We start from the raw sequence: 19,560 nt of genomic DNA, 5'->3' as shown, positions 1-19,560 counted from the left end.
ACTGTCCCATCAGTCATCAATTAGATGGATGGTTTGAGGTGGAAACTGCAGCCTCACTGCAGAGCACCATTAAGTCAGTTCTATCCCTCGCTATTTCTGTCTGTCTCTCATTGACCACTAGAGAGCCTGTACAGGCTGCGGCACCCTCGATGCGCGCCACAGAGCAGTGTGGATGGCTTGGAAGACATGGAGGTTAGTCCTTATCATCCCACTTCTAATCACATTGAATTATTCTTTCAGTTTTTACTCATTTCATTTCTTTCACCCTCCTGCAGAGGAAGTGCAGGACGCAATTACTCATCCTGGTGATTCATGGAGGTCATATCTTGGATTCTGGAGGTGGCGACCCTGGAGGGAAGGCGGGTGATGCTGCCACTCTGGCGTCCGTGTTGGAGCGTGTGGCTCGGGCGCACTTCCAAGCAGCAGCAGACAGCATGCTGGTCAGACTGGTACCCTGCCCGCCTGTGTGTGCTGATGCCTTCTCCCTGGTTTCAAAGTAAGATGTTGAAACAAAAATGTAAAGCCAAATATGCTAATACTTTGTAATGATTATGTTCATGCTGAAACACTCATGCTAGCTCGGTAACTATTATCTCAGTTAAAGTTTAGCCTTGTATGGGTTTTCAGCGTCAAGACTTAAGAATTGCAAACTTTCACCTGACAAATTATAGGGTCTACTTTTTATTTTTACTCATTTAAAGTGTCATAAAACCCCGTTTTAGCACTGGTCATTCACACCTCAGATTTGAAAAAGACTCAAGAAAAGGGTGTATAAAGCTGTGGAAAAGTGGGAGTGTAGAAGGTGGGAAGAGAGGAGACAACAACCAATAAAACAAAGATCTACAATACACTCATTATGCAAACAAATGAGTATTAAAATACGAGCGGAGAATAAACATTCAAACAACAGAGTTGGGGGCACTTTTATGCATTTTAAAAATATAAAGACATCAAACTCCAAATATTTTCCATGTGTTGGTAGTCAAACTCCAGCTCTGACTGCATTGTGGGGAAAATGCAAACAACACTTTTGTGTTACTATACTGAGGAAACATACACTTACAACACGTGTGTCTAAAGGACAACAGCGCAAAGTTGAACTGGCAGAGGTAAACAAAACGCTGAAACAGTCTTTCATGACATTTGAATTTAATGCATAATCTCATGCATAATACAGCACAGTGATTGGATCAAAAGAGTTTATTTTCATAAATAACGTGGAGAAAAGCTCAGAAACTGATGATGTAGATGCATAATCTCCAGCTATGGCAGCCAATAACCACTCTGAATTAACGCGTATACCTCACTTTTTGCGATCTTGGTTCAACTGAAATGGCTCAGAAAAACGAAAAAATATTTTTTTTCCCTTAATAATAAGCATAATGAGTGCTTGTTTACATTGATGTGCAACCTGTACATATCTGTTAACATCTAAAAAAATGTGTTTTAGGGTTTCATGACCCTTTTAAAAAACTTTACACCTAAAGAAATGTACAGTACTTTTGAAAATTGTTTAAAATTCATGTACACTCACATGAGATGTTTTCAGTCATATCAGTAGCTTTTTTATGACTCTTATGAGACGGTTGTTTTTGGTGAATCAAAACCATACAGAACAACCAATGTAGTCCAACCAATTCCCAAACAAATTACTCTAATTGTCACAATCACGATCAGTTTGTCTTATGGACTTTCTGTTTGTTTTCATTCATCACATGTGTTTCTTTGTTCTAGCTTCCCGCCGCTCATCATTCACCAGCTGATCATCATTTAGTTCATCATCACTGTGTATTTAAAGGGTTAGTTCACCCAAAAATGAAAATTCTGTCATTAATTGCTCACCCTCATGTTGTTCCACACCCGTAAGACCTTCGTTCATCTTCGGAACACAAATTAAGATATTTTTCATAAAATCCGATGGCTCAGTGAGGCCTGCATTGCCAGCAAGACAATTAACACTTTCAATGCCCAGAAAGCTACTAAAGATGTATTTAAAACAGTTCATGTGACTACAGTGGTTCAACCTTAATGTTATGAAGTGACGAGAATACTTTTTGTGCCAGAAAAACAAAGTAATGACTTTATTCAACAATATCTAGTGATGGGCGACTTTAAAACACCGCTTCATGAAGCTTTGAAGCTTTACAAATCTTTTGTTTCGAATCAGTGGTTCGGAGCATGTATCAAACTGCCAAAGTCACGTGATTTCAGTAAACGCGTTTCTAAATTTCAATGGTTCACCACTGGGGGGCGTGATTTTGGCAGTTTGATACGTGCTCCGAAGCACTGATTCGAAACAAAAGACTCGAAAAGCTTCGAAGCTTCATGAAGCTGTGTTTTGAAATCGCCCATCACTAGATATTGTTGAATAAAGTCATTATTTTGATCTTTTCGTTCACAAAAAGTATTCTCGTCGCTTCATAACATTAAGGTTGTGAATTTACATTAAGGTAAAGTTCCTTCTTGTGTTCAGTTCGATTTCCGGTACTGTTCGTATTAATGGTTACACGCTGTCTTGCATGTTGGCTTTAGATGATTCTATTAAACCTTGTGTGCATATTTCCTCATCTTCCTCTTCTTTGTCATTGAACCTGAGCATTACACTAATGAGCCAGCTCTTTTTAGTGGATCAATCTCATACAGCATGACCAGTGTTGTCGAACCAATTCCAAAACAAATGACTCAAATGAGACGGTTCATCTTCGTGAATCAAAACCATACAGCATGACCAGTGTAGTCCAACCAATTCCTAAACAAATGACTCTAATGAGCTGGTTCTTTTCAGTGAATCGATCTCGTACACATAACGAGTGCATTTAAACCAATTCCCAAATAAATGACTCTAATGAGACGATCCTTCTTAGTGAGTAAAAACCATACAGCATGACCAGTGTTGTCCAAACTGATTCCCAAACAAAGAGCTGGTAGTTTTTTAGTGAATTAACCATGTGGCATGACCAGTGTAGTCCAAATGATTCCAGAACAAATTACTTTAATGAGCCAATTCTTTTTAGTGAATCGATCTTATACAGCATGACCAGTTTAGTCCAGCCAATTATCAAATAAATTACTCTAATGAGCTGGCTCTTTTTAGTGAATCTATCTCATACAGCACAGCCAGTGTAGTCCTACCAAATCACATACAAATTACTCTAATGAGCTTGTTCTTTTTAGTGAATCAGATCCATGCAGAATGACCACTGTAGTCCAACCGATTCTTGAAAAAGTGACTCTCATGAGTCTGTTCTTTTTAGTCAATCAAAACCTGTAGTACTGTACTGTAGATTCCCAAACAAATAGTGGTTCTTTTAAGTGAATCAAACATTTACAGCTTAAGACTAATATTTTTGCAGTCTGGCTGTTCATATGATACTTTGCAGAAAGATACACATTATTTATTTTGTCAGTATATTATAAAAGTAAAAAGAATTTGTCAGAATTTTCTATTAAAATGTTTGGCAATGGAATTGCATTTCTTTTTTCCCCCCAAATTCTTACTCAAAATTACAAAATAGAATTTAATGGAACCATGTTTGTTAAATTCCTTAAGATGCCCATCCCAATCCATGAACCAATAAACCTTTATTGACTGTGTCAGATGCCAGGATTTTAGAATCGCAAGCTCTTACCTGACCATTTCAATTCTCACATTATATTCTCAACTCTAACTGACATTTAAATGAACATATTGATCTGCCCTCTGGAGTCATGCTAAGCTGCCAGCATGAACATTTTAGATCAGAGAGACTTGAAAATGAAATGTCTTTTAAAGACTTTAAAAAACCTAGGGGAAAATTACCATTTCTATGTAAAACGTTCAGTTGTTCCCAGAAAACCACAAAGGTTAATTTACTTCCATTAAATGATGAAATAAAGCAGGCCCACTCCAGGCAATACCCAGAGCTCCTCATAAAACATCATACAGAGAGGTTGAAATGTGTCAGAATCGCGTGTCTCTGTCAGAAACACTGAAGCAGGAGCACATAAGGCCACATGCCCAGTCAAAGCACAATTAATTTTACATGATGACATTTGGACATTTTCTTTGTAGCCTCTTGCTATAGTTTTCATTTCTGAGCTGAAGGAAACATCCAGACAAGAATTATAATAATTTTGGTCATCAAATATACAGAGAATAAGCCTCATTGTTCATATAAAGGGCTCGATTATCATGCGCGAGACATTCAACATTTTCCCATGATTTTTTCTCCTTTATTCAAATATATGTTCCCTCTATTTTGAAGAAGTCACCTGTTTAGCTGTGTCTGATTACAGACACAACTTCCATCATTGTCTCATAGGAATAACTGTCGCTGTTGATGTAGGCAAAAAGGAAAACATTGAAAGCATTTTAACAGCTCCAAGCTATTAATCAAACCGCCACATTCTGTGACAGGAAACTGGCCTGATTAAAGATAGAGGAGCTTTAGTATGCTAATTAGACATTCAGCTCTTTCAGATAAAGAGACTCCTGTTTCCTAAGGGATGACCTGATCTCTACCTCTGAACTATCCTTTAAAGCACATTTAGCTAAAAAATACATCTAAATCAGTCTGCATATCAAATTTGCATATCAAATTAATAGGCAACATTTGGTATCTGAATATGACATTAACATCAGACAATGTACAAGATGTATAGGCTTTGAACAACAGTAAAACTATATACAACAGCCCCAAATAGTAGCCTGTATATATTCACCTTAACCACTGTTGAATAGTATGAATTGTATTGCATTAAATAATAAAAAAAATCAAATCAAGTGGCATCTGCAAACAAAATATGCTACAAATTATAACAAATTAATTTGTTATAAACAAATTAAGACCAACAAGTTATAGCTTTTCTGACATTTTTGCAATTTACTTGTATCAGTGTTTTTTAGTCAGTTACAAGATATAAAGTGTTATCCATCACAAACATACAACCAATCAATTCCCGAACAAATGAGCCAGTTCTTTTTAGTGAATTGAACTCCATTCTACACACTCCAGTGTAGTGTAAACGATTCCTGAACGTATGACTGTTATGAGATGTTAGTGAATCAAAACCATACATTATGACCAGTGTAGTGCAAGTATTTCCTACATGAATGACAATTGTTTGTTTTTTGAAGTTTCTTGAAGTTTGTTTGTAAAATTTGATTGTGAACTTTGTAAAGTTTGTTTGTAAAACTTGTTTGTGAAGTTTGATTGCAAATTTGTTTGTAATGTTTGTTTGTAAACTTTGTAAAGTTTGTTTGTGAAGTTTGTTTGTAAATTATACAGTCTAAAACAATGAGATTTGCCAAAAAAAAAAAAAAAAAAAAAAATCAAAAGGGGTGCTAAAGAACGTCCTTAGTGACACAATACAAAAAAATGTGCACAGTGGACAGGTTAGATATTCAAACATAATTTTGTCCTATAACAAATTTTCGCTTTTGTCTTCCTGTAGTTTGAATCCATACAGCTACGATGAAACCTGTGTGTCCAGCAGTGTGGATCATTTGCCGCTGGCCGCTCTTCCCATCCTTGCTATCGCTGCTCCTCTTTACCAGAATGCTGTAGCAGCAGTCATTGCTCAGGCCAATCAGGTTTACCGAAACTTTCTTCAGTCCCCAGAGGGTGTGGGCTTCACAGGACAGGTAAACATATTGGTTATTGGCCATTATTATTATTTTTTATGTATTATTGGTATTGGTGTGCATTGTTCAACATGTGATTGGACTCATTTTGGTATACACTCATGTAAGACCAAAATTCCGCATAAGACTGAACATAAACACATTTGCCTAATCTTCTCTGCTCACCCATCCTGAACCCCCCTCTCCCCACTCCTTTTCCTTTCACCCTGAAAGGCTGAAAGTTCACTAAGGCTACATTCATACTGTCAGTCCAAATACGAGTTTTGTGCATATCTGATTGAAATCAGATTTAGCAAGTGTGAACAGCAAAAAATCACATGAAATCCCTTTCGAGCTACATTCATATGTTGTTTGAAATCCTATTCAAACCGCATTACTGGAAATCTGTTTCAGTCTGACTGCTCTGATAGGATTTTGCATGGTTTTTGTGACTTTCTCACGCCACGTAAAACGTAAACATCAGACTCCGTTATAGAAAACATGCTGAAAGTCACTGCGGAAACAAAGTTGTGTTGTTGTAAAGTGCTGGACGAGCAGAAAATGACAATATAACGGAGACATGTTTTGAAACCAACGGAGACGACAGCACAGAATAAAGCCACACATACCAGCCTCCTTCGTTTATGCTGCTGCCTCATAAAACGCAGTAGTCCATCACGGCGGCTGCACATTGTCATGTTGTAAATAAAACAACATTTGTATCGCAACGTCATTGCCATAGAAACCAATGCAGATATTCCGGAAAACGAAGAAGCAGCATGGGGACACACAAATTGAATCTGAACAGTTGCGATACACAATGTGGACAGTCAATAATTTAGATCAGATTCCAATCGGATACACAAATAATCGGATTTGGACTGACAGTGTGAACGTAGCCTAAGAATGTCTATATACCACATATAATGCATCTTGTGAATCTATTGCTTTTTCCCTTTAATATTTGGTTTCATTTAAATGTCTCCGCTTTGTTCTGGTCTGGGTATTGAAGGGAAAGTGGCAAAAGAGTCATTGGGGTTCTGTAGCCAGAAAACCCCTGTGCAGTGTTGAGTCTCCTGAGTCCCGCACTCAGAACTCTCACAAAAGTATTACCTTTGAGCAATTGATGTTGTGTATTTATAATTTCTTAATTGGCTTCTTGTTGTTTATTATGTAGTTGGAGTCACACTTTAGATTAGGGTCCAATTCCCACTATTAACTAACTTTAATAGTTAGTTAATAGCGACTTTTGCCTCAATAAACTCTTAATTACTGCGTATTAATAGTCATTAAGGTAGTTGTTAAGTTTAGGTTTTGGGTAGGATTAAGGGATGTAGAATATTGTTATACAGAATAAGGCATTAATATGTGCTTTATTATAATAAACGGCCAATATCCTAGTAATATGCATGCTAATAAGCAGCTAGTTAATAGTGAGAATTGGACACTAAACTAAAGAGTTACCGTAACTGGCATGATACATTTTCACCTGGCAAATAAAATATAAAATATATAAAAATATTTAATTCTGTATTCTTCTGAAATCATTTATGATTAGTAGATTAAAGTGGAGTCTGGTGTTTCCACAAATATTGTCCAGGATGGTCAAACTGAAGGCCCACAAATGAATGGAGCATGGGGCACATCATCTTGGACCTTTTGATTATTGTCTATGACTGACTTAGCAAGTTGTATGAATGTGACTAAGAAAACTGCACTTTTTGTTATGAGCAAGCATGTATCTGCTGACTTAAAGGTATTAGTTAACCCTGCACACTCTGTCCAAGATCAGAACTGGCAATTTTGTGTCCGTGAGATCCACGACCGGGCCGGCGTGAGACTCTATGCAACATCGGGTCCCTAATAAACGTATAATTGAAGAGTAAGAGAATCCTAGAATAATCAATTATCTAAATTAGTAACAAAACTAAAATTAATAATATTCTCAAATTTTAGAGTGATCTGAAATTGTAGTCAGATTAAACAGGGAGCTAGAGTCAAATTGAAACAAATTAATTACGAATTAAGTGAACTTTGCAAAATCACAAGTAAAAGACCTACACGCAGAAAACCTTTGGATTCCGTTGTTGGGCCAATTTGTGGTCCTTACACTCACTTAAAGTTAATCTTCAGGAAATCTCAAAATTAATATCCGTTTTCATACCGTGCATTATAATGTTGTGATGTGTAAATTAAATTGTAGCATTTAAAACAAATTATTTTAGTTTTAAGTGTTTACTTATACATTTATTTTTTCAAGATTTTATGGAATTATATGAAATGTCAATGAGCAAAATTAAATTGATAGCTGATCCACAATAAAAATTCTGTCATCATTTACTCACCCTCATGTCATTCCAAACCCACTAGACTTTTGTTCATCTTTGAAACATAAACATAAATCTGAGAGATTTCATTGAAAAGTCCATTCACCCAAATCTCTGACAGTTTAAAAAAGTATAGTGAATGTAGTAATTATATGTGAATAAAATCCTAAATTAAATCTGTTCATCATAAAAAGTGATTGTGTCTCTTCAGAAGACTTGGATGAAGCTGTTCATATGGATTTATTTTACGATCTCTTTATGAACGTTTTGCATTTTGGGTGAATAAACCTTCAATGGAGGTACAGAAATCTTTCAGATTTCATTTGTTTTCTGAAGATGAATGAAAGTCTTATGGATTTGGAACAACATGAGGGTGAGTAAATGATGACAGAATTTTCATTTTGGGGTGAACTAACCCTTTAAGAACTCTGTATGTAATATATAACTCAAATAATCTTCAAATGGGAATACAAGTTTTCTGTCTCTTGCACATACTGTGTTGTATGCTTGTTTCAGGTGTGCCTGGTTGCAGACTGTGTTGGTGGTGTCCTTTGTTTTGACGCCTTGTGTTTCAGTGGTGATGAGCAACACAGAAGCCCTGAGGGTGGCAGCACGAACAACAGTACAGAGAGTCTAAGGGTACAGATGAACATGCGCACACACACAAAACCACCCTGAACTCTTGCCTTTCACTTCTGTTTGAAGTTGACTGTCATTTTGTCTTTGTTAGACATAAATCCATGTCTGTTCAACTGAATCCTTCACATTTCTGCCCTTCAAAGCTTTTTTTGTCTGTTCTCATATCTAAATGTCATAGGACATTTTCCTGTTCCCATTTGTCTCCTCCTCAGCTCTCTCCCTGTCTTTAAGGATTAGTTCACCCAGAAATATAAATGTGTCATCCTTCATGTTATTGTGACACCATATTATTTTTACATTCTGTCCAGACTTTTCCCCAATTTGTCTACTTGTCTACTGTTTGCAACAGTATTATCAGATACCCAGTGACCCTATCTGTCTGTTCTTGGTGCTGATGGTTTAATAAAAGTGCAATCACCTGTGCAGTGCCAGTGTGTGATAAAAGGACAGCGCATGGCACGTCAGCTGATGAGCAGATGCCTTAGAAACAGTGGAAAGGAGGCAAAAAAAAAAAAAAAAAAACAGTACAGGGCTCAATGAGTCACTCTGTTACACGTGGCTATTAAGTGTTGCTTGATCGAAGAGTTAATATCCCACAACTCCAACATATTACACAGTTACTTTTACAGCAAAAAACAAACAAACAAACAAATAATTATAAGTCATGAACCAAACCAACCAGCTCTGAGATGAATTAAAATTTGGAGGGAAAAATAAAACAAAAACAATACAGGTGTAACAATGCTGGAGTGGAGGCAAGGATCTCTTGCAGTTTATTTCAGGGCTGTACAGTGTATACTGTATATATCGAACATGCTATGAAAAAAATAGTGAATTTTTTTTTTTTTGGCCGATCTTTGTTCCGGACTTGCGCACAAACTGCATTACAATTATTTCCCAAAACATCATTTGCGTGGAAATAGTCTGTAAATGGCCATAAACAGAAGCCAGAGACGAGACACGCTGAAGACTGATGCAAAGAGGAGAGCAGAGAAAATCCTGTACCAGGCAGATCAAGCTCACTGTTCGTGTATCTCTGAGGGGAACTTCACAAAAGTTTAGATGGTATTTTCTTTTAATCTTGTCTCTGTATAATGCTATAAATGTAGTATTAATAAGTGCAGTGCTGCTTTGTGCACAGGGGTAACCAAGGAAACGCCATATCGCATATCAATTTAGGAGTGTGGGAAGTTATAGACAGACAGATTGAGATCTAGGTTGGTGGTGCGATTGAGGAAAGAGATCACTTTTGGCAGACTTTGCGAGCAATTTCTGCCTTGACATAACGGTCCCGACATATGGGATTTGCTCTTGAGAGCCCCAATCACCACTGAGAGTATCAGAAAAGGCCAATGAAACTGGCGTGCAGAATTTGCATGCCAGGCCACGCCCGTTCATACTGGTATATAAGGCCGGCAGCATGCAAGCTGCACTTTAGTTTTGTTCTGAGGAGCCGAGGTAGCGTCTCGGCCACTTCAGTGGTCAGTACAGAGTTGTGTTCCCTCCATCAGGGAATGAGGGTTACCATATGTAACCAATACATTCCTTTCTGATGTGTGTCGAAACCAACATATAGGGTCCCTATACTAAATGGCACAACAACTGTACCGTGTCACGAGATAGTGTGGTGCAAGTGTGGTGCAAATGTGGGCAGGCCTAAGCCTGCCAACGACAAGTGCAGCAACGCTCACTCGTAACCTTCCAGTGCCCAGGGTAAATGACCTCAGGCCTCCTGCAAGGAGCATTACTCACCTCACAAGAGGTCACTGCAGCTGTAGGGCATCTTCTGATTCTTTTAAGGCAGTAAGCGTAAGCTTAGAGATGCACAGCTACGGAGACCACGTCCTACCCAAAGGGGAGGTGCCCATGTAGAAATACATCCTAAAGACTCACAGGAGGGGAGTGCTACGTAGGGAAAAGCCTCTGTGGTGGGCTCCACCAAGGGGGGAGGCTACCTAACCCACAGTGACTGGAGACAGAGCTAGCTCTGTCGAGGGAAAGACACTGGGTTCGCCGAGAGGGAAACTGAACAGTGGAAAAATTGTATGGGGTCACTGAAGGGAACCATTACATATGGAGCACGAGCCACATTTCAAGGGCTCATCTGAAAAGGAGCAGCTTCACGAGTAATGGGACTGGTAACGTGTTCCTCCGCCGAACTCATCTACCAGAAGGTGCTAAAATGATGAAGAGAGGTGGCCTAGGGTTCACCATCCCAGGGGAACTGAAATAGACCTAAGAGCGCAAGTTATCACCTTAGGGAGTGGAAAGGTGCTAATGCAAGCTCTACACCCAGCCAGTTTGTTGAGATTTACCTGATATTACTGAAAACTCAAGATGAAACTGACTTCATTTGGAGATTATAGAATCTCACGAAGGTGTTATGTGTAGCCCAGCCCACAGCTCTACATATGTCTGCTAGCGAAGCCCTGTGTGCCAGAGCCGAAGTGGCAATGACACCGTGAATGGAGTGAGCTCTCACTCCAAGTGGGCACGGCACACCTTGGGCCTGATACGCCCGGAGAATGGCATCCACAATCCAGTGGGCCATTCTCTATTTGGAGACAGGCTTCCCCTTCTACTGACCTCTGAGGCAGACAAAGAGCTGTTCAGATCGTCTGAAACTCTGTGTGCAGTCCAGGTATATGTGCAAAACATGCACTGGACACAACTTGGTCAGAGAGTACCTTGGTCAGAGAGTACCACAGAGCACAATGTGAGGATTAATGGGAGGCAAAGAGGTCCACCTGTGCCTTGACGAATTGACTCCATATCGTTGCACACGGCACCCCAGCCTGTCTTGGAGGCATCTGTTGTGATAACAAGCCTGGACACTTGGCCTAGGGGAACACAAGGTCCAACCAAGGGCTGAAAAGGTGGCAGCAGATCGACGTGATGGCCACACGATGTGTGCCGTGGTGCCATGCCTATCTTGGGACTTGAGTCTGAAGCCAATGCTGCAGCGTTCTCATATGTAACAATCTGATCAGCGTGACTGCGGCTGCGGATGCCATATGCCCCAGGAGCCTCTGAAAGTATTTCAGTGGAACCGCTGTTTTGTGCTTGAATAGGTTTAAGCAATGCAGCATTGACTGAGCGCGGTCCAGAGAGAGCTGCACAGTCATGGTGACCAACTCCACACCAAGAAAAGAGTTGCTCTGCACAGCGGAGAGCTTGCTCTTCTCCCATTTGACCCAAAGTCCCAGTCGGGCTAGGTGCCGAAGGACCTAGTCCCTGTGTTCGCAGACCAACTCCTGCGACTGAGCTAAATAAGCCAGTCATCGAGGAAGTTGAGAATGCGAATGCCCTGCTCCCTTAAAGGAGCAAGACCAGTCTCCGCAACCTTCGTGAAGACAAGAGGAGACAGGGACAGCCCAAAAGGGAGGACCTTGGTATGATTGTCCTTTGAAGGCAAACCAAAGAAAAGGTCTGTTACCAAGGAAGGATCAAAACATGAAAGTATGCTTCCTTAAGGTCTATCGCCACAAACCAATCATGATATTCAGTTCTAGGATTTGTCTCAAACCACCACCCTTTTTTGGTACAGTGAAGTAAGGGCTGTAAAAACCCTTCTTCATCTTGGCCAGTGTGACAGACTGTCGCATCCTTCGTTAGAATGTTCACGATCTCCTGCCTCAGGACAGCAGCGCCTTCGCCTCACACAGAGGTGAAGAGAACACAGTTGTATCTGGGCGGGCGCCTGGCAAATTGAATCACGTAGCCGAGCCGGAATGTCCTGGCCAGCCAACATAACAGATTGGGAAGCGTTAGCCACACGCCCAGACTCTGCACGAACAGTACTAAAGGGACAATAGTCAGAGTACCCATTGCGGAGAGTCTGTGGCGAGGTGGAGCAAGGCCTATCACGTTGGAAGGCTTCGCGTCCCTGAGAACCCGTGACAAAAATGAACACCGACCATGGCCCGAAAGTCTGCAGTGGCAGAGGTGTGGTTCAGACCACTTACCTGAGTGCAAGCCCTGGTGCAGCAGAACGTGGGAAGGTGAAAGTGTCGCAACACTGAGGTTCTGATGCTGTGTATTGGTGTGTGACCACCGAGAAAACGAGAGCCACGAACACCATAAGTGAATGTATGACACAGGGAAAGAGGAAACTGCTCATTTTGTGAAGGTATAAAATTCACCCCCACCCTACAGAAGCATATATCCTCACTTGATGAACTCAGAGCTCATGGTAGATCTATCTTGAAAGGTTTATAGGATTTAGTTAAAATCAGTTTCAATTTGGAGAAAATTAATGGGGTTTATACTGCTGCTGCACTGTATTTCATTTACAGTTTATCATAACTTTGTGTTTGGCAGGGTTGTTTGACTCTATAGTGATTCTAGAGGTCTTCATTTGTAAACTTGGTTACGGTTGTCTTTATGTTCCAGGAGAAGCCATGTGCGGTGAACTCCCTGAGCCCCACTCTCCGAGGCAGCAAGCGCCTGAGTAAGAGCAACATTGATGTGTCAACCCCGTGTGATGTGCTGTCTGGAGTCCGCCATCCACTCATCCGTAAGCAAAGTGACTCGTGTGATGCAGACGTGGCCAGTGGTCAGCGTGAGGTCTTTATCAGCAGGTGAGATTTAGGTTTGATCATTGCTTCACTGAAATGTGTTTTTTCATTTTATAGAATAGTTACTGCTTACTGAAAAGCAATCTACCCCCATCATATGTCTATGAGTAAACATAGATGAACTGAAGTGCATATAAGGAACATTTCTACATTTTAAAAATTGGCAATTATATTACAGAAAAATTATAGATATTTTTTCAGGTCTCATTAAATGCTTGAAGCAAAGCATTTTCTTAGAAATATTTTTGTAATTGGTAATGAATTTTTAGTTCCCTATCAGTCAGTCATGTTCAACGTTACGTCAGTACAACTGATGAATTGGGATCTCACCTGAGAGGCCAATCACCTTCGAGTGTAAAGAAAACAAGCCAATGGACATTGGCGGGTGAGATTTGCATCGCGAACCACACCCCACGAAGAGGGTATGAATGAAAACGTGCTGAACTCACCCATTCAAGTTTTCGCTTAGGAGCTGAGCATTTCTCACAATTTTTCTCTGCAATCATTCTTTGAGTGTGTACAATGAACTAGGAAGAAGCTTTCCGGAGAGTGCTGGTGTGACGGCATGTCAGCGGTGGACGCTACTGAAAAAGCTTTCCTCTGCATTTGCAGTTCATTGCAGTTCATCTAAAAGAGCACTTGTGCTGCAGGCTTATTAAAACAGTCCTGCACGCTGTACAGCAACTGTTCCCCTGTGCACCTCAGCACTAAAAGAGCTTTTTCCCTAAAAGAGCAAGCAAACAGCAAGCGTCTTTTTAAAGACACCTCTCTGTCCGTGCATTTCTGAATGTGGTCGTTTTCTGTCCTCATCTGATGGCCACAACTGCTGTCTAACATGCCTGGACATAAGCATGCTGAGACAGCATTCTTGAGTGTTCAGGGGGTTCATGGCGGGTTCATTCCCCAGGTGGAGTGTGCATTTGCGGTGCATGCCAGCAACATACAGCCACCTGGTGGGGTCATCTCATCCAGCACCAACTCCCGCCCAGCACCTGTGACATAACAGCAGCTCTGGCTGCTAAGGCTTACAGTGCTGCTGGACAGTGCTCATGGGACCTCTCCTTGGACTTGTCAGCCTTCTGGAGAGCGCCCTTTGAGCTGCTGCAGTTGGTGGAGCTTAAGTTCCTGTCTCTCAAGGCAACGCTTCTGACTGCGCTCACTTCTGTTAAGGGGGTAGGGGACCTGCAGGCATTGGTCAACGAATCATGCTTGGAATTCATGCCAGCCAACTCTCACATGATCCTGAGACCCCAGCCTGGATATGTGCCCAAGGTTCCTACCACCCCCTTCAGGGATCAGGTGGTGAACCTGCAAGTGCTGCCCCCGGAGGAGGCAGACCCAGCCCTTGCTCTGCTCTGTCCCGTTTGCGCTTTGTGTTTGTACATGGACTGCACCCAGAGCTTCAGGACCTCAGACCAGCTCTTTGTCTGTTACAGAGGCCAGCAAAAGGGAAAGGCTGTCTCCAAGAAGAGGTTGGCCCACTGGATAGTTGATGGCATAGTTTTGGTGTATCAGGCTCAAGACCAGCCATGCCCCCTTGGGGTGAGGGCTCAGTCCACTCGGAGTGTTGTCCCCTGGGCCTTGGTGCACGGCGCACTGCTGACAGACAGGGCTGTGTGACACCCAACACATTTGCCAGGTTTTACAATCTCCGTGTAGAGCTTGTGTCCTCCTGTGTACTGGCTACAAGTAGCTAGTATGTAGGGGGACCCACTCAGTGTCTTGCTTGCTGCACCACCCCCCTCCTAGGATGGGATATGAGCGCTTATCTGCTAAACAGGTGAGTTCCCCACCTGGCGAACACTGCATGGAGTCTGATAGGGAACGTCTGGGTTACGAATGTAACCCTTGTTCCCTGAAGGAGGGAATGGAGATGTTACGTCTCGTCGCCACAATTGCTGTACCACCGCTGAAATGGCCGGGACACCGTCTCAACTCCTCAGCACAAAACTTGAATGGGTGAGTTCAGCACACTTCCATTCATACCCACTTTGCAGGGTGTGGTTTGCGATGCAAATTTCACCCGCCACTGTCCATTGGCTTGTTTTGTATATACTTGAAGGTGATTGGGCTCTCAGGCGAGATCCCATTTTGTCAGTCGTTCTGACATAATGTTTCCATTCCCTCCTTCAGGGAACGGGGGTTACATTAGTAACCAAGATGTTTCCTTTGTCTTCACTTTCACTTACCACCCTGTTAGTCTTTTGAAATATACTTCAAAGGTGGGGTATGTACATTTTCAGCAAAGCTTACCCATTACCTGCTCAACTCTCACTATCTGGCCACTGTTACACATGCAATGCGAGAGTGGATATCTGTTTATCACAGCTGACGCGCAACAAAATGCTTCACAAAAAATAAAGCACAATGAACGAATGACAAGGAAGCACAAAAAATGAACGTACAGTACACAAGAGTTGTCGCTCCCTCCAGTAACACACAAGAAAAAGTTCTTTTAAACTGACTGATGGTTTATTCAAAACATCAATTCCTCATTCACCATTTACACGGATGACAGACACGATGATGTCAAACAACACCAGACGTAAGAACTGAAAACAAACAAATAAATAAATAAAGAAATTATAAACAATCGTCTTGTTTCTTGTATGACTCAACTTTAACTACTGTACTAACAAAACACAAGTGTTATTACTATAAATACCATCCCAACTGCTATTACTCAAATTAATTAAACAAACAAAACAAGCACACATTACATAAAAATACAATCACATTTAGAGTAAAGTAATTTAACAGCAACAAACATTAAACACATTTGTACATTATGCAATCGATCCTTAATGCAACACACTTCACTCACAATAGAAACAAACATACCTCATAAACTGCATAGAGAAGGGAGGATTCAAAGAAAACATCAGGACTCTTCAATTTGTGCTTCACATTCCCTTTAGCTTCGGTTGTGTGCTAATCGCGACAACAAGTGAAACCCCTTTGTCTATTGTGTGCAATGTGCGTCTGTTTATGGCTCCCGGTAAAACATTTCCACCATAATTAGTTCCGCTTAAACAACGGTGTCCCATGACCATATTTAGACATCCGTTATAAGAGTAAATACAAACAAGTGTTTGTTGTTATTCGCCAACAGCACAGCAGCCCCAGACAATCAATGACACTCAAACCCAATTTTACTCACATGGAAAATCAAAGCGGAATCAAAGCAGCCTCCACGTCTGTTTTCAGGCCTTCCTGCTTAGCTCTCTCCAGGGCTGGAAAGCTTTTCTAATATTAACACTGGTCCTAAAGTGCTTGCCCAGTCATAATCTTCATTCCAGTGATATTCTTTTGAGCTGTTTTGTATTGTGTCTTATTATCTCTCTTTCTGCGTTGTTTTTTTTTCTTCTTCAAATTTCCCTCTTGCTCATTCTGTCTCCTCGACCGTCATACGGCCCCTAATGCTGATTGTTTAGACGTTTGTTGTTGGTGTCAGCCCGACTAACTTTCAAACAATGTTGTTGAAAAAATACATACCCCACCTTTAACTAGCAAATACCAGGGTTTTAATGATTTTAATAATTCTGCAGAAATTGATGTATGGAAAAACTGCACAAACATGATGAATTCTGATTTTTTTTTCTTTCTTGTGGATTTAGTTGGTTTGTCTCACTTTAAAACATTCCATCCTGTTTAATAAAATCACAGAAATCATTTCAAAGACTTGTGTCAAAAGTCTCATTTACATTTTTATAGAAACACTTCATTATATTACATATTTATTTTTTTAAAAGTTACAAAATTCAAAAAAGAATAAGCCAGTAATAAACATGAGACAGAATAAACATTGAGACAGTTTTATGCAGATCATACATTTTTCTACAGCATTGTATAAATACACTTAGATAGTGTATCAAAGCATGCTTGGAATGTTTTGAATGCTAATGACTCATTCAGTTGCATTGTTCAGTTTACAGATAAACTGTTGTCTGAAATAAAAAGAATGCAGAAAAAAATCACTGTAGTATATCACAGTCATGAGAGTAACAGTTGGGAGCCAAACAAACAAACAAACAAAATGTTGTGTTGAACGTAATTGATTTGTAATTGATAAGATTCAGATAAATTGGTTTGGATTTTTAGGTTCTAAAGAAAGCCTCCATGTTAAAGAAATTATCCTGAAATGGATGTTTGCAATGGAATGTGTCAAGGATAAAGATCTTGCTTGGTTCTAAAGTCTTAACAGACTGGTCATGGGAGCACATGATGACATCAGCATAAAATTAAATCATTAATTCGGATTAATCATTAATTAAGTGTTGCCTCACAGTTTGTCTCAGGATGATCAGTGTGGCTCCAGGCAGGCCCTCAATCCAGGCTGCTTTGAGTTTGAAGTGTCAGACTGCTTTCTGCTGGGATGCCCACTGGGTCTGGTGCTAGCCATGAGAAGAACTGTGTTACCTGCCGTTGATGGTAAAAACAGCTTCCTTTTCACATGCAAACACTCAAATGGTCAATTTTTAAAGAAATATTCCATTTTACCCAAATAATAAATGTGATTTATAGCGATTTTTTACATTTTGTGCTCAAAGTAATTACCTGATGAATGGTTACTCTCTTCCATCTTTATTAGTGGCTCAGCTCCGGCCAGCTTGTTCTCAGATTTTTAATATGTTCTACCCTTCGGACCCCTCTGCCTCACGTCTGGAACCTTTGCTGCACCCAGTTCTCACCCACCTGCCCCCTTTTCCTGTTTCCCGTTACCAGCGGTACCCTCTGGGTGATGGCCGCTCAACTCTCATTGGTAAGAGCTTTCTCTGAGGTTCCCCAGCTCGCATCACTGAATTAATGAATAAAATGAGCCTTAGATCAAGTAAATAGGTCTGTAAAAAGTTAAACATGTAAATAAAGAGAACAATGTACAAAGATTTATGATAACTTAATCTAAGTTGTAATACTTACCAGATTTGCAATACTTGGCAATTTGATATTTTAAGACATTAATTAAAGGTAGGGTAGGCAATTTTGGAGTGGCTAGCAATAGTAAAAACATAAGATACCACCCTCCGTTCAGAGTGCTCTCCAAAGCCACGCCTCCTCCAAAAGACATGAACTCACACAGCAGATTCTGCAAAGCGTCATGAGACAAAACAGCTTTAAATGCAATGATTGGACAAACATTTTTTGGTCCTGAGACTTCCACAGAAGATATGTACATGTTTTAATATTTAGACCACTTCTGTTATTGATTGCTATCAGGATGTGAAGAGAGTTTCAAACACAAAGCGCTCCCTAACCCTATAACAAAAAGTGTTTATAAAACAAATTGCCTACCCTACCTTTAAGACATATTTGAATAAAGTAATTCAACCAAATAAATAAAATCAACCAAATGTTGCCCTCATTTTTGTTAAAGTTATGAACCCTGACTAAGACTTTTTTGTGTAAATTATGCATGCATATTCTAATGGGAAAAAATGCAGATACCTTATGAATATATATAGCTCTAGAAAAAATTAAGAGGCCATTACAAAATGTGGTAGATATTCCCCTACAGTATGCACACCTGACTTAAGTTAAACTAGGCGTCTCCCATGATGACACATACGATTGGTCGGATGACGTCTCTCTCCCTATGAACACTATCACTTGGGAATAAGGTCTCTAGTGTTCCATTTAAACACTATCACTTGGGAATTGAATAAAGAACTATAGTGTTTAGCCTGCTGCACAGCAGTAAACAGGCAGACTCCAGACAATACCTTTGAAATTCTTTAATCATCGCCGGGAGGATCTCAGAGAGAATACCACCAGCAAAAAGATTACAACAGTTTATATAGAATAGGTTCATGGCAAAGGTAACATGATTCATTACATAATTTTTCTCTAATATGATTGGTTCTTCATATGTGCAATTCAGTAAACCCCCTTCTCTGTTACTGGGCAAAGCAAATTTGACTTTTTGGTTACTTCAGCTTGTTGCTCAAGTCATGAGATTAAATATAGCTGTCTAGTACTCGTTTCTTCTTTCGTTATTACACTATGGCCAAGTGCTTGAACATTTTGTTCTCAAAAGCATATAAATGTATATCCAGCAAGAAAAAGGAATGTTAGTTATAATTAATTAAAAAATTAATGAGCAGTTTCTCTTGATTTACTATTCATTTGTATGTGATGAGTAAAATTTTTTGTTTTATTCTATAAACTAGTGGCATTGTCTTCAAAATTTCAAACAAAAATATAGTAATTTAGAGCGTCTTTGTGAAGGATGCTGTAATGATGGGTCGAATGCGTGAGGATCCATTTGCAGCTTTATTACGATAAACACCAAAGCAGACAGGGGCAAAGGCAGAGACACAAACAGGGACAGGCAATGGTCGAGGCAGGCGGCAGACAAGCAGAGTAAAGTCACAGGCAATGGTCAGGGCAGGCGGCAAACAAACACAGTCCAAATAAC

The 19,560-nt window shown here is 40.3% G+C and overlaps 1 protein-coding gene and 1 long non-coding RNA gene across 3 annotated transcripts in view; one reads left to right on the top strand and one right to left on the bottom strand.

Moving 5' to 3' along the window:
- Nucleotides 1–19,560, top strand: part of plrdgb (PITP-less RdgB-like protein) — a 102,566-nt gene that overhangs the window by 47,528 nt on the left and 35,478 nt on the right. For both annotated transcript variants that reach the window (XR_007927028.1, XM_051876601.1), the window contains exons 4-10: nt 122–192; nt 276–496; nt 5,434–5,623; nt 8,446–8,568; nt 12,961–13,148; nt 17,434–17,576; nt 17,737–17,907. Coding sequence is in view for 1 of the 2 variants with exons in the window: in XM_051876601.1 (XP_051732561.1) it covers nt 122–192; nt 276–496; nt 5,434–5,623; nt 8,446–8,568; nt 12,961–13,148; nt 17,434–17,576; nt 17,737–17,907 (1,107 nt within the window). In the remaining variant the exon portion in view is untranslated. The remainder of the gene's footprint in view (nt 1–121; nt 193–275; nt 497–5,433; nt 5,624–8,445; nt 8,569–12,960; nt 13,149–17,433; nt 17,577–17,736; nt 17,908–19,560) is intronic.
- LOC127503173 (uncharacterized) lies at nt 339–18,131 on the bottom strand. Its single transcript, XR_007927034.1, has 4 exons — nt 18,066–18,131; nt 17,703–17,943; nt 15,987–17,564; nt 339–485 (listed from the first exon to the last, which is right to left on the bottom strand). It is a non-coding gene; the product is annotated as an uncharacterized LOC127503173 (long non-coding RNA).

Source organism: Ctenopharyngodon idella, chromosome 21 (genome assembly GCF_019924925.1).
Source record: "Ctenopharyngodon idella isolate HZGC_01 chromosome 21, HZGC01, whole genome shotgun sequence".
Taxonomy (NCBI): Eukaryota; Metazoa; Chordata; class Actinopteri; order Cypriniformes; family Xenocyprididae; genus Ctenopharyngodon; species Ctenopharyngodon idella.
This window is presented reverse-complemented; position numbering and strand designations above follow the sequence as displayed.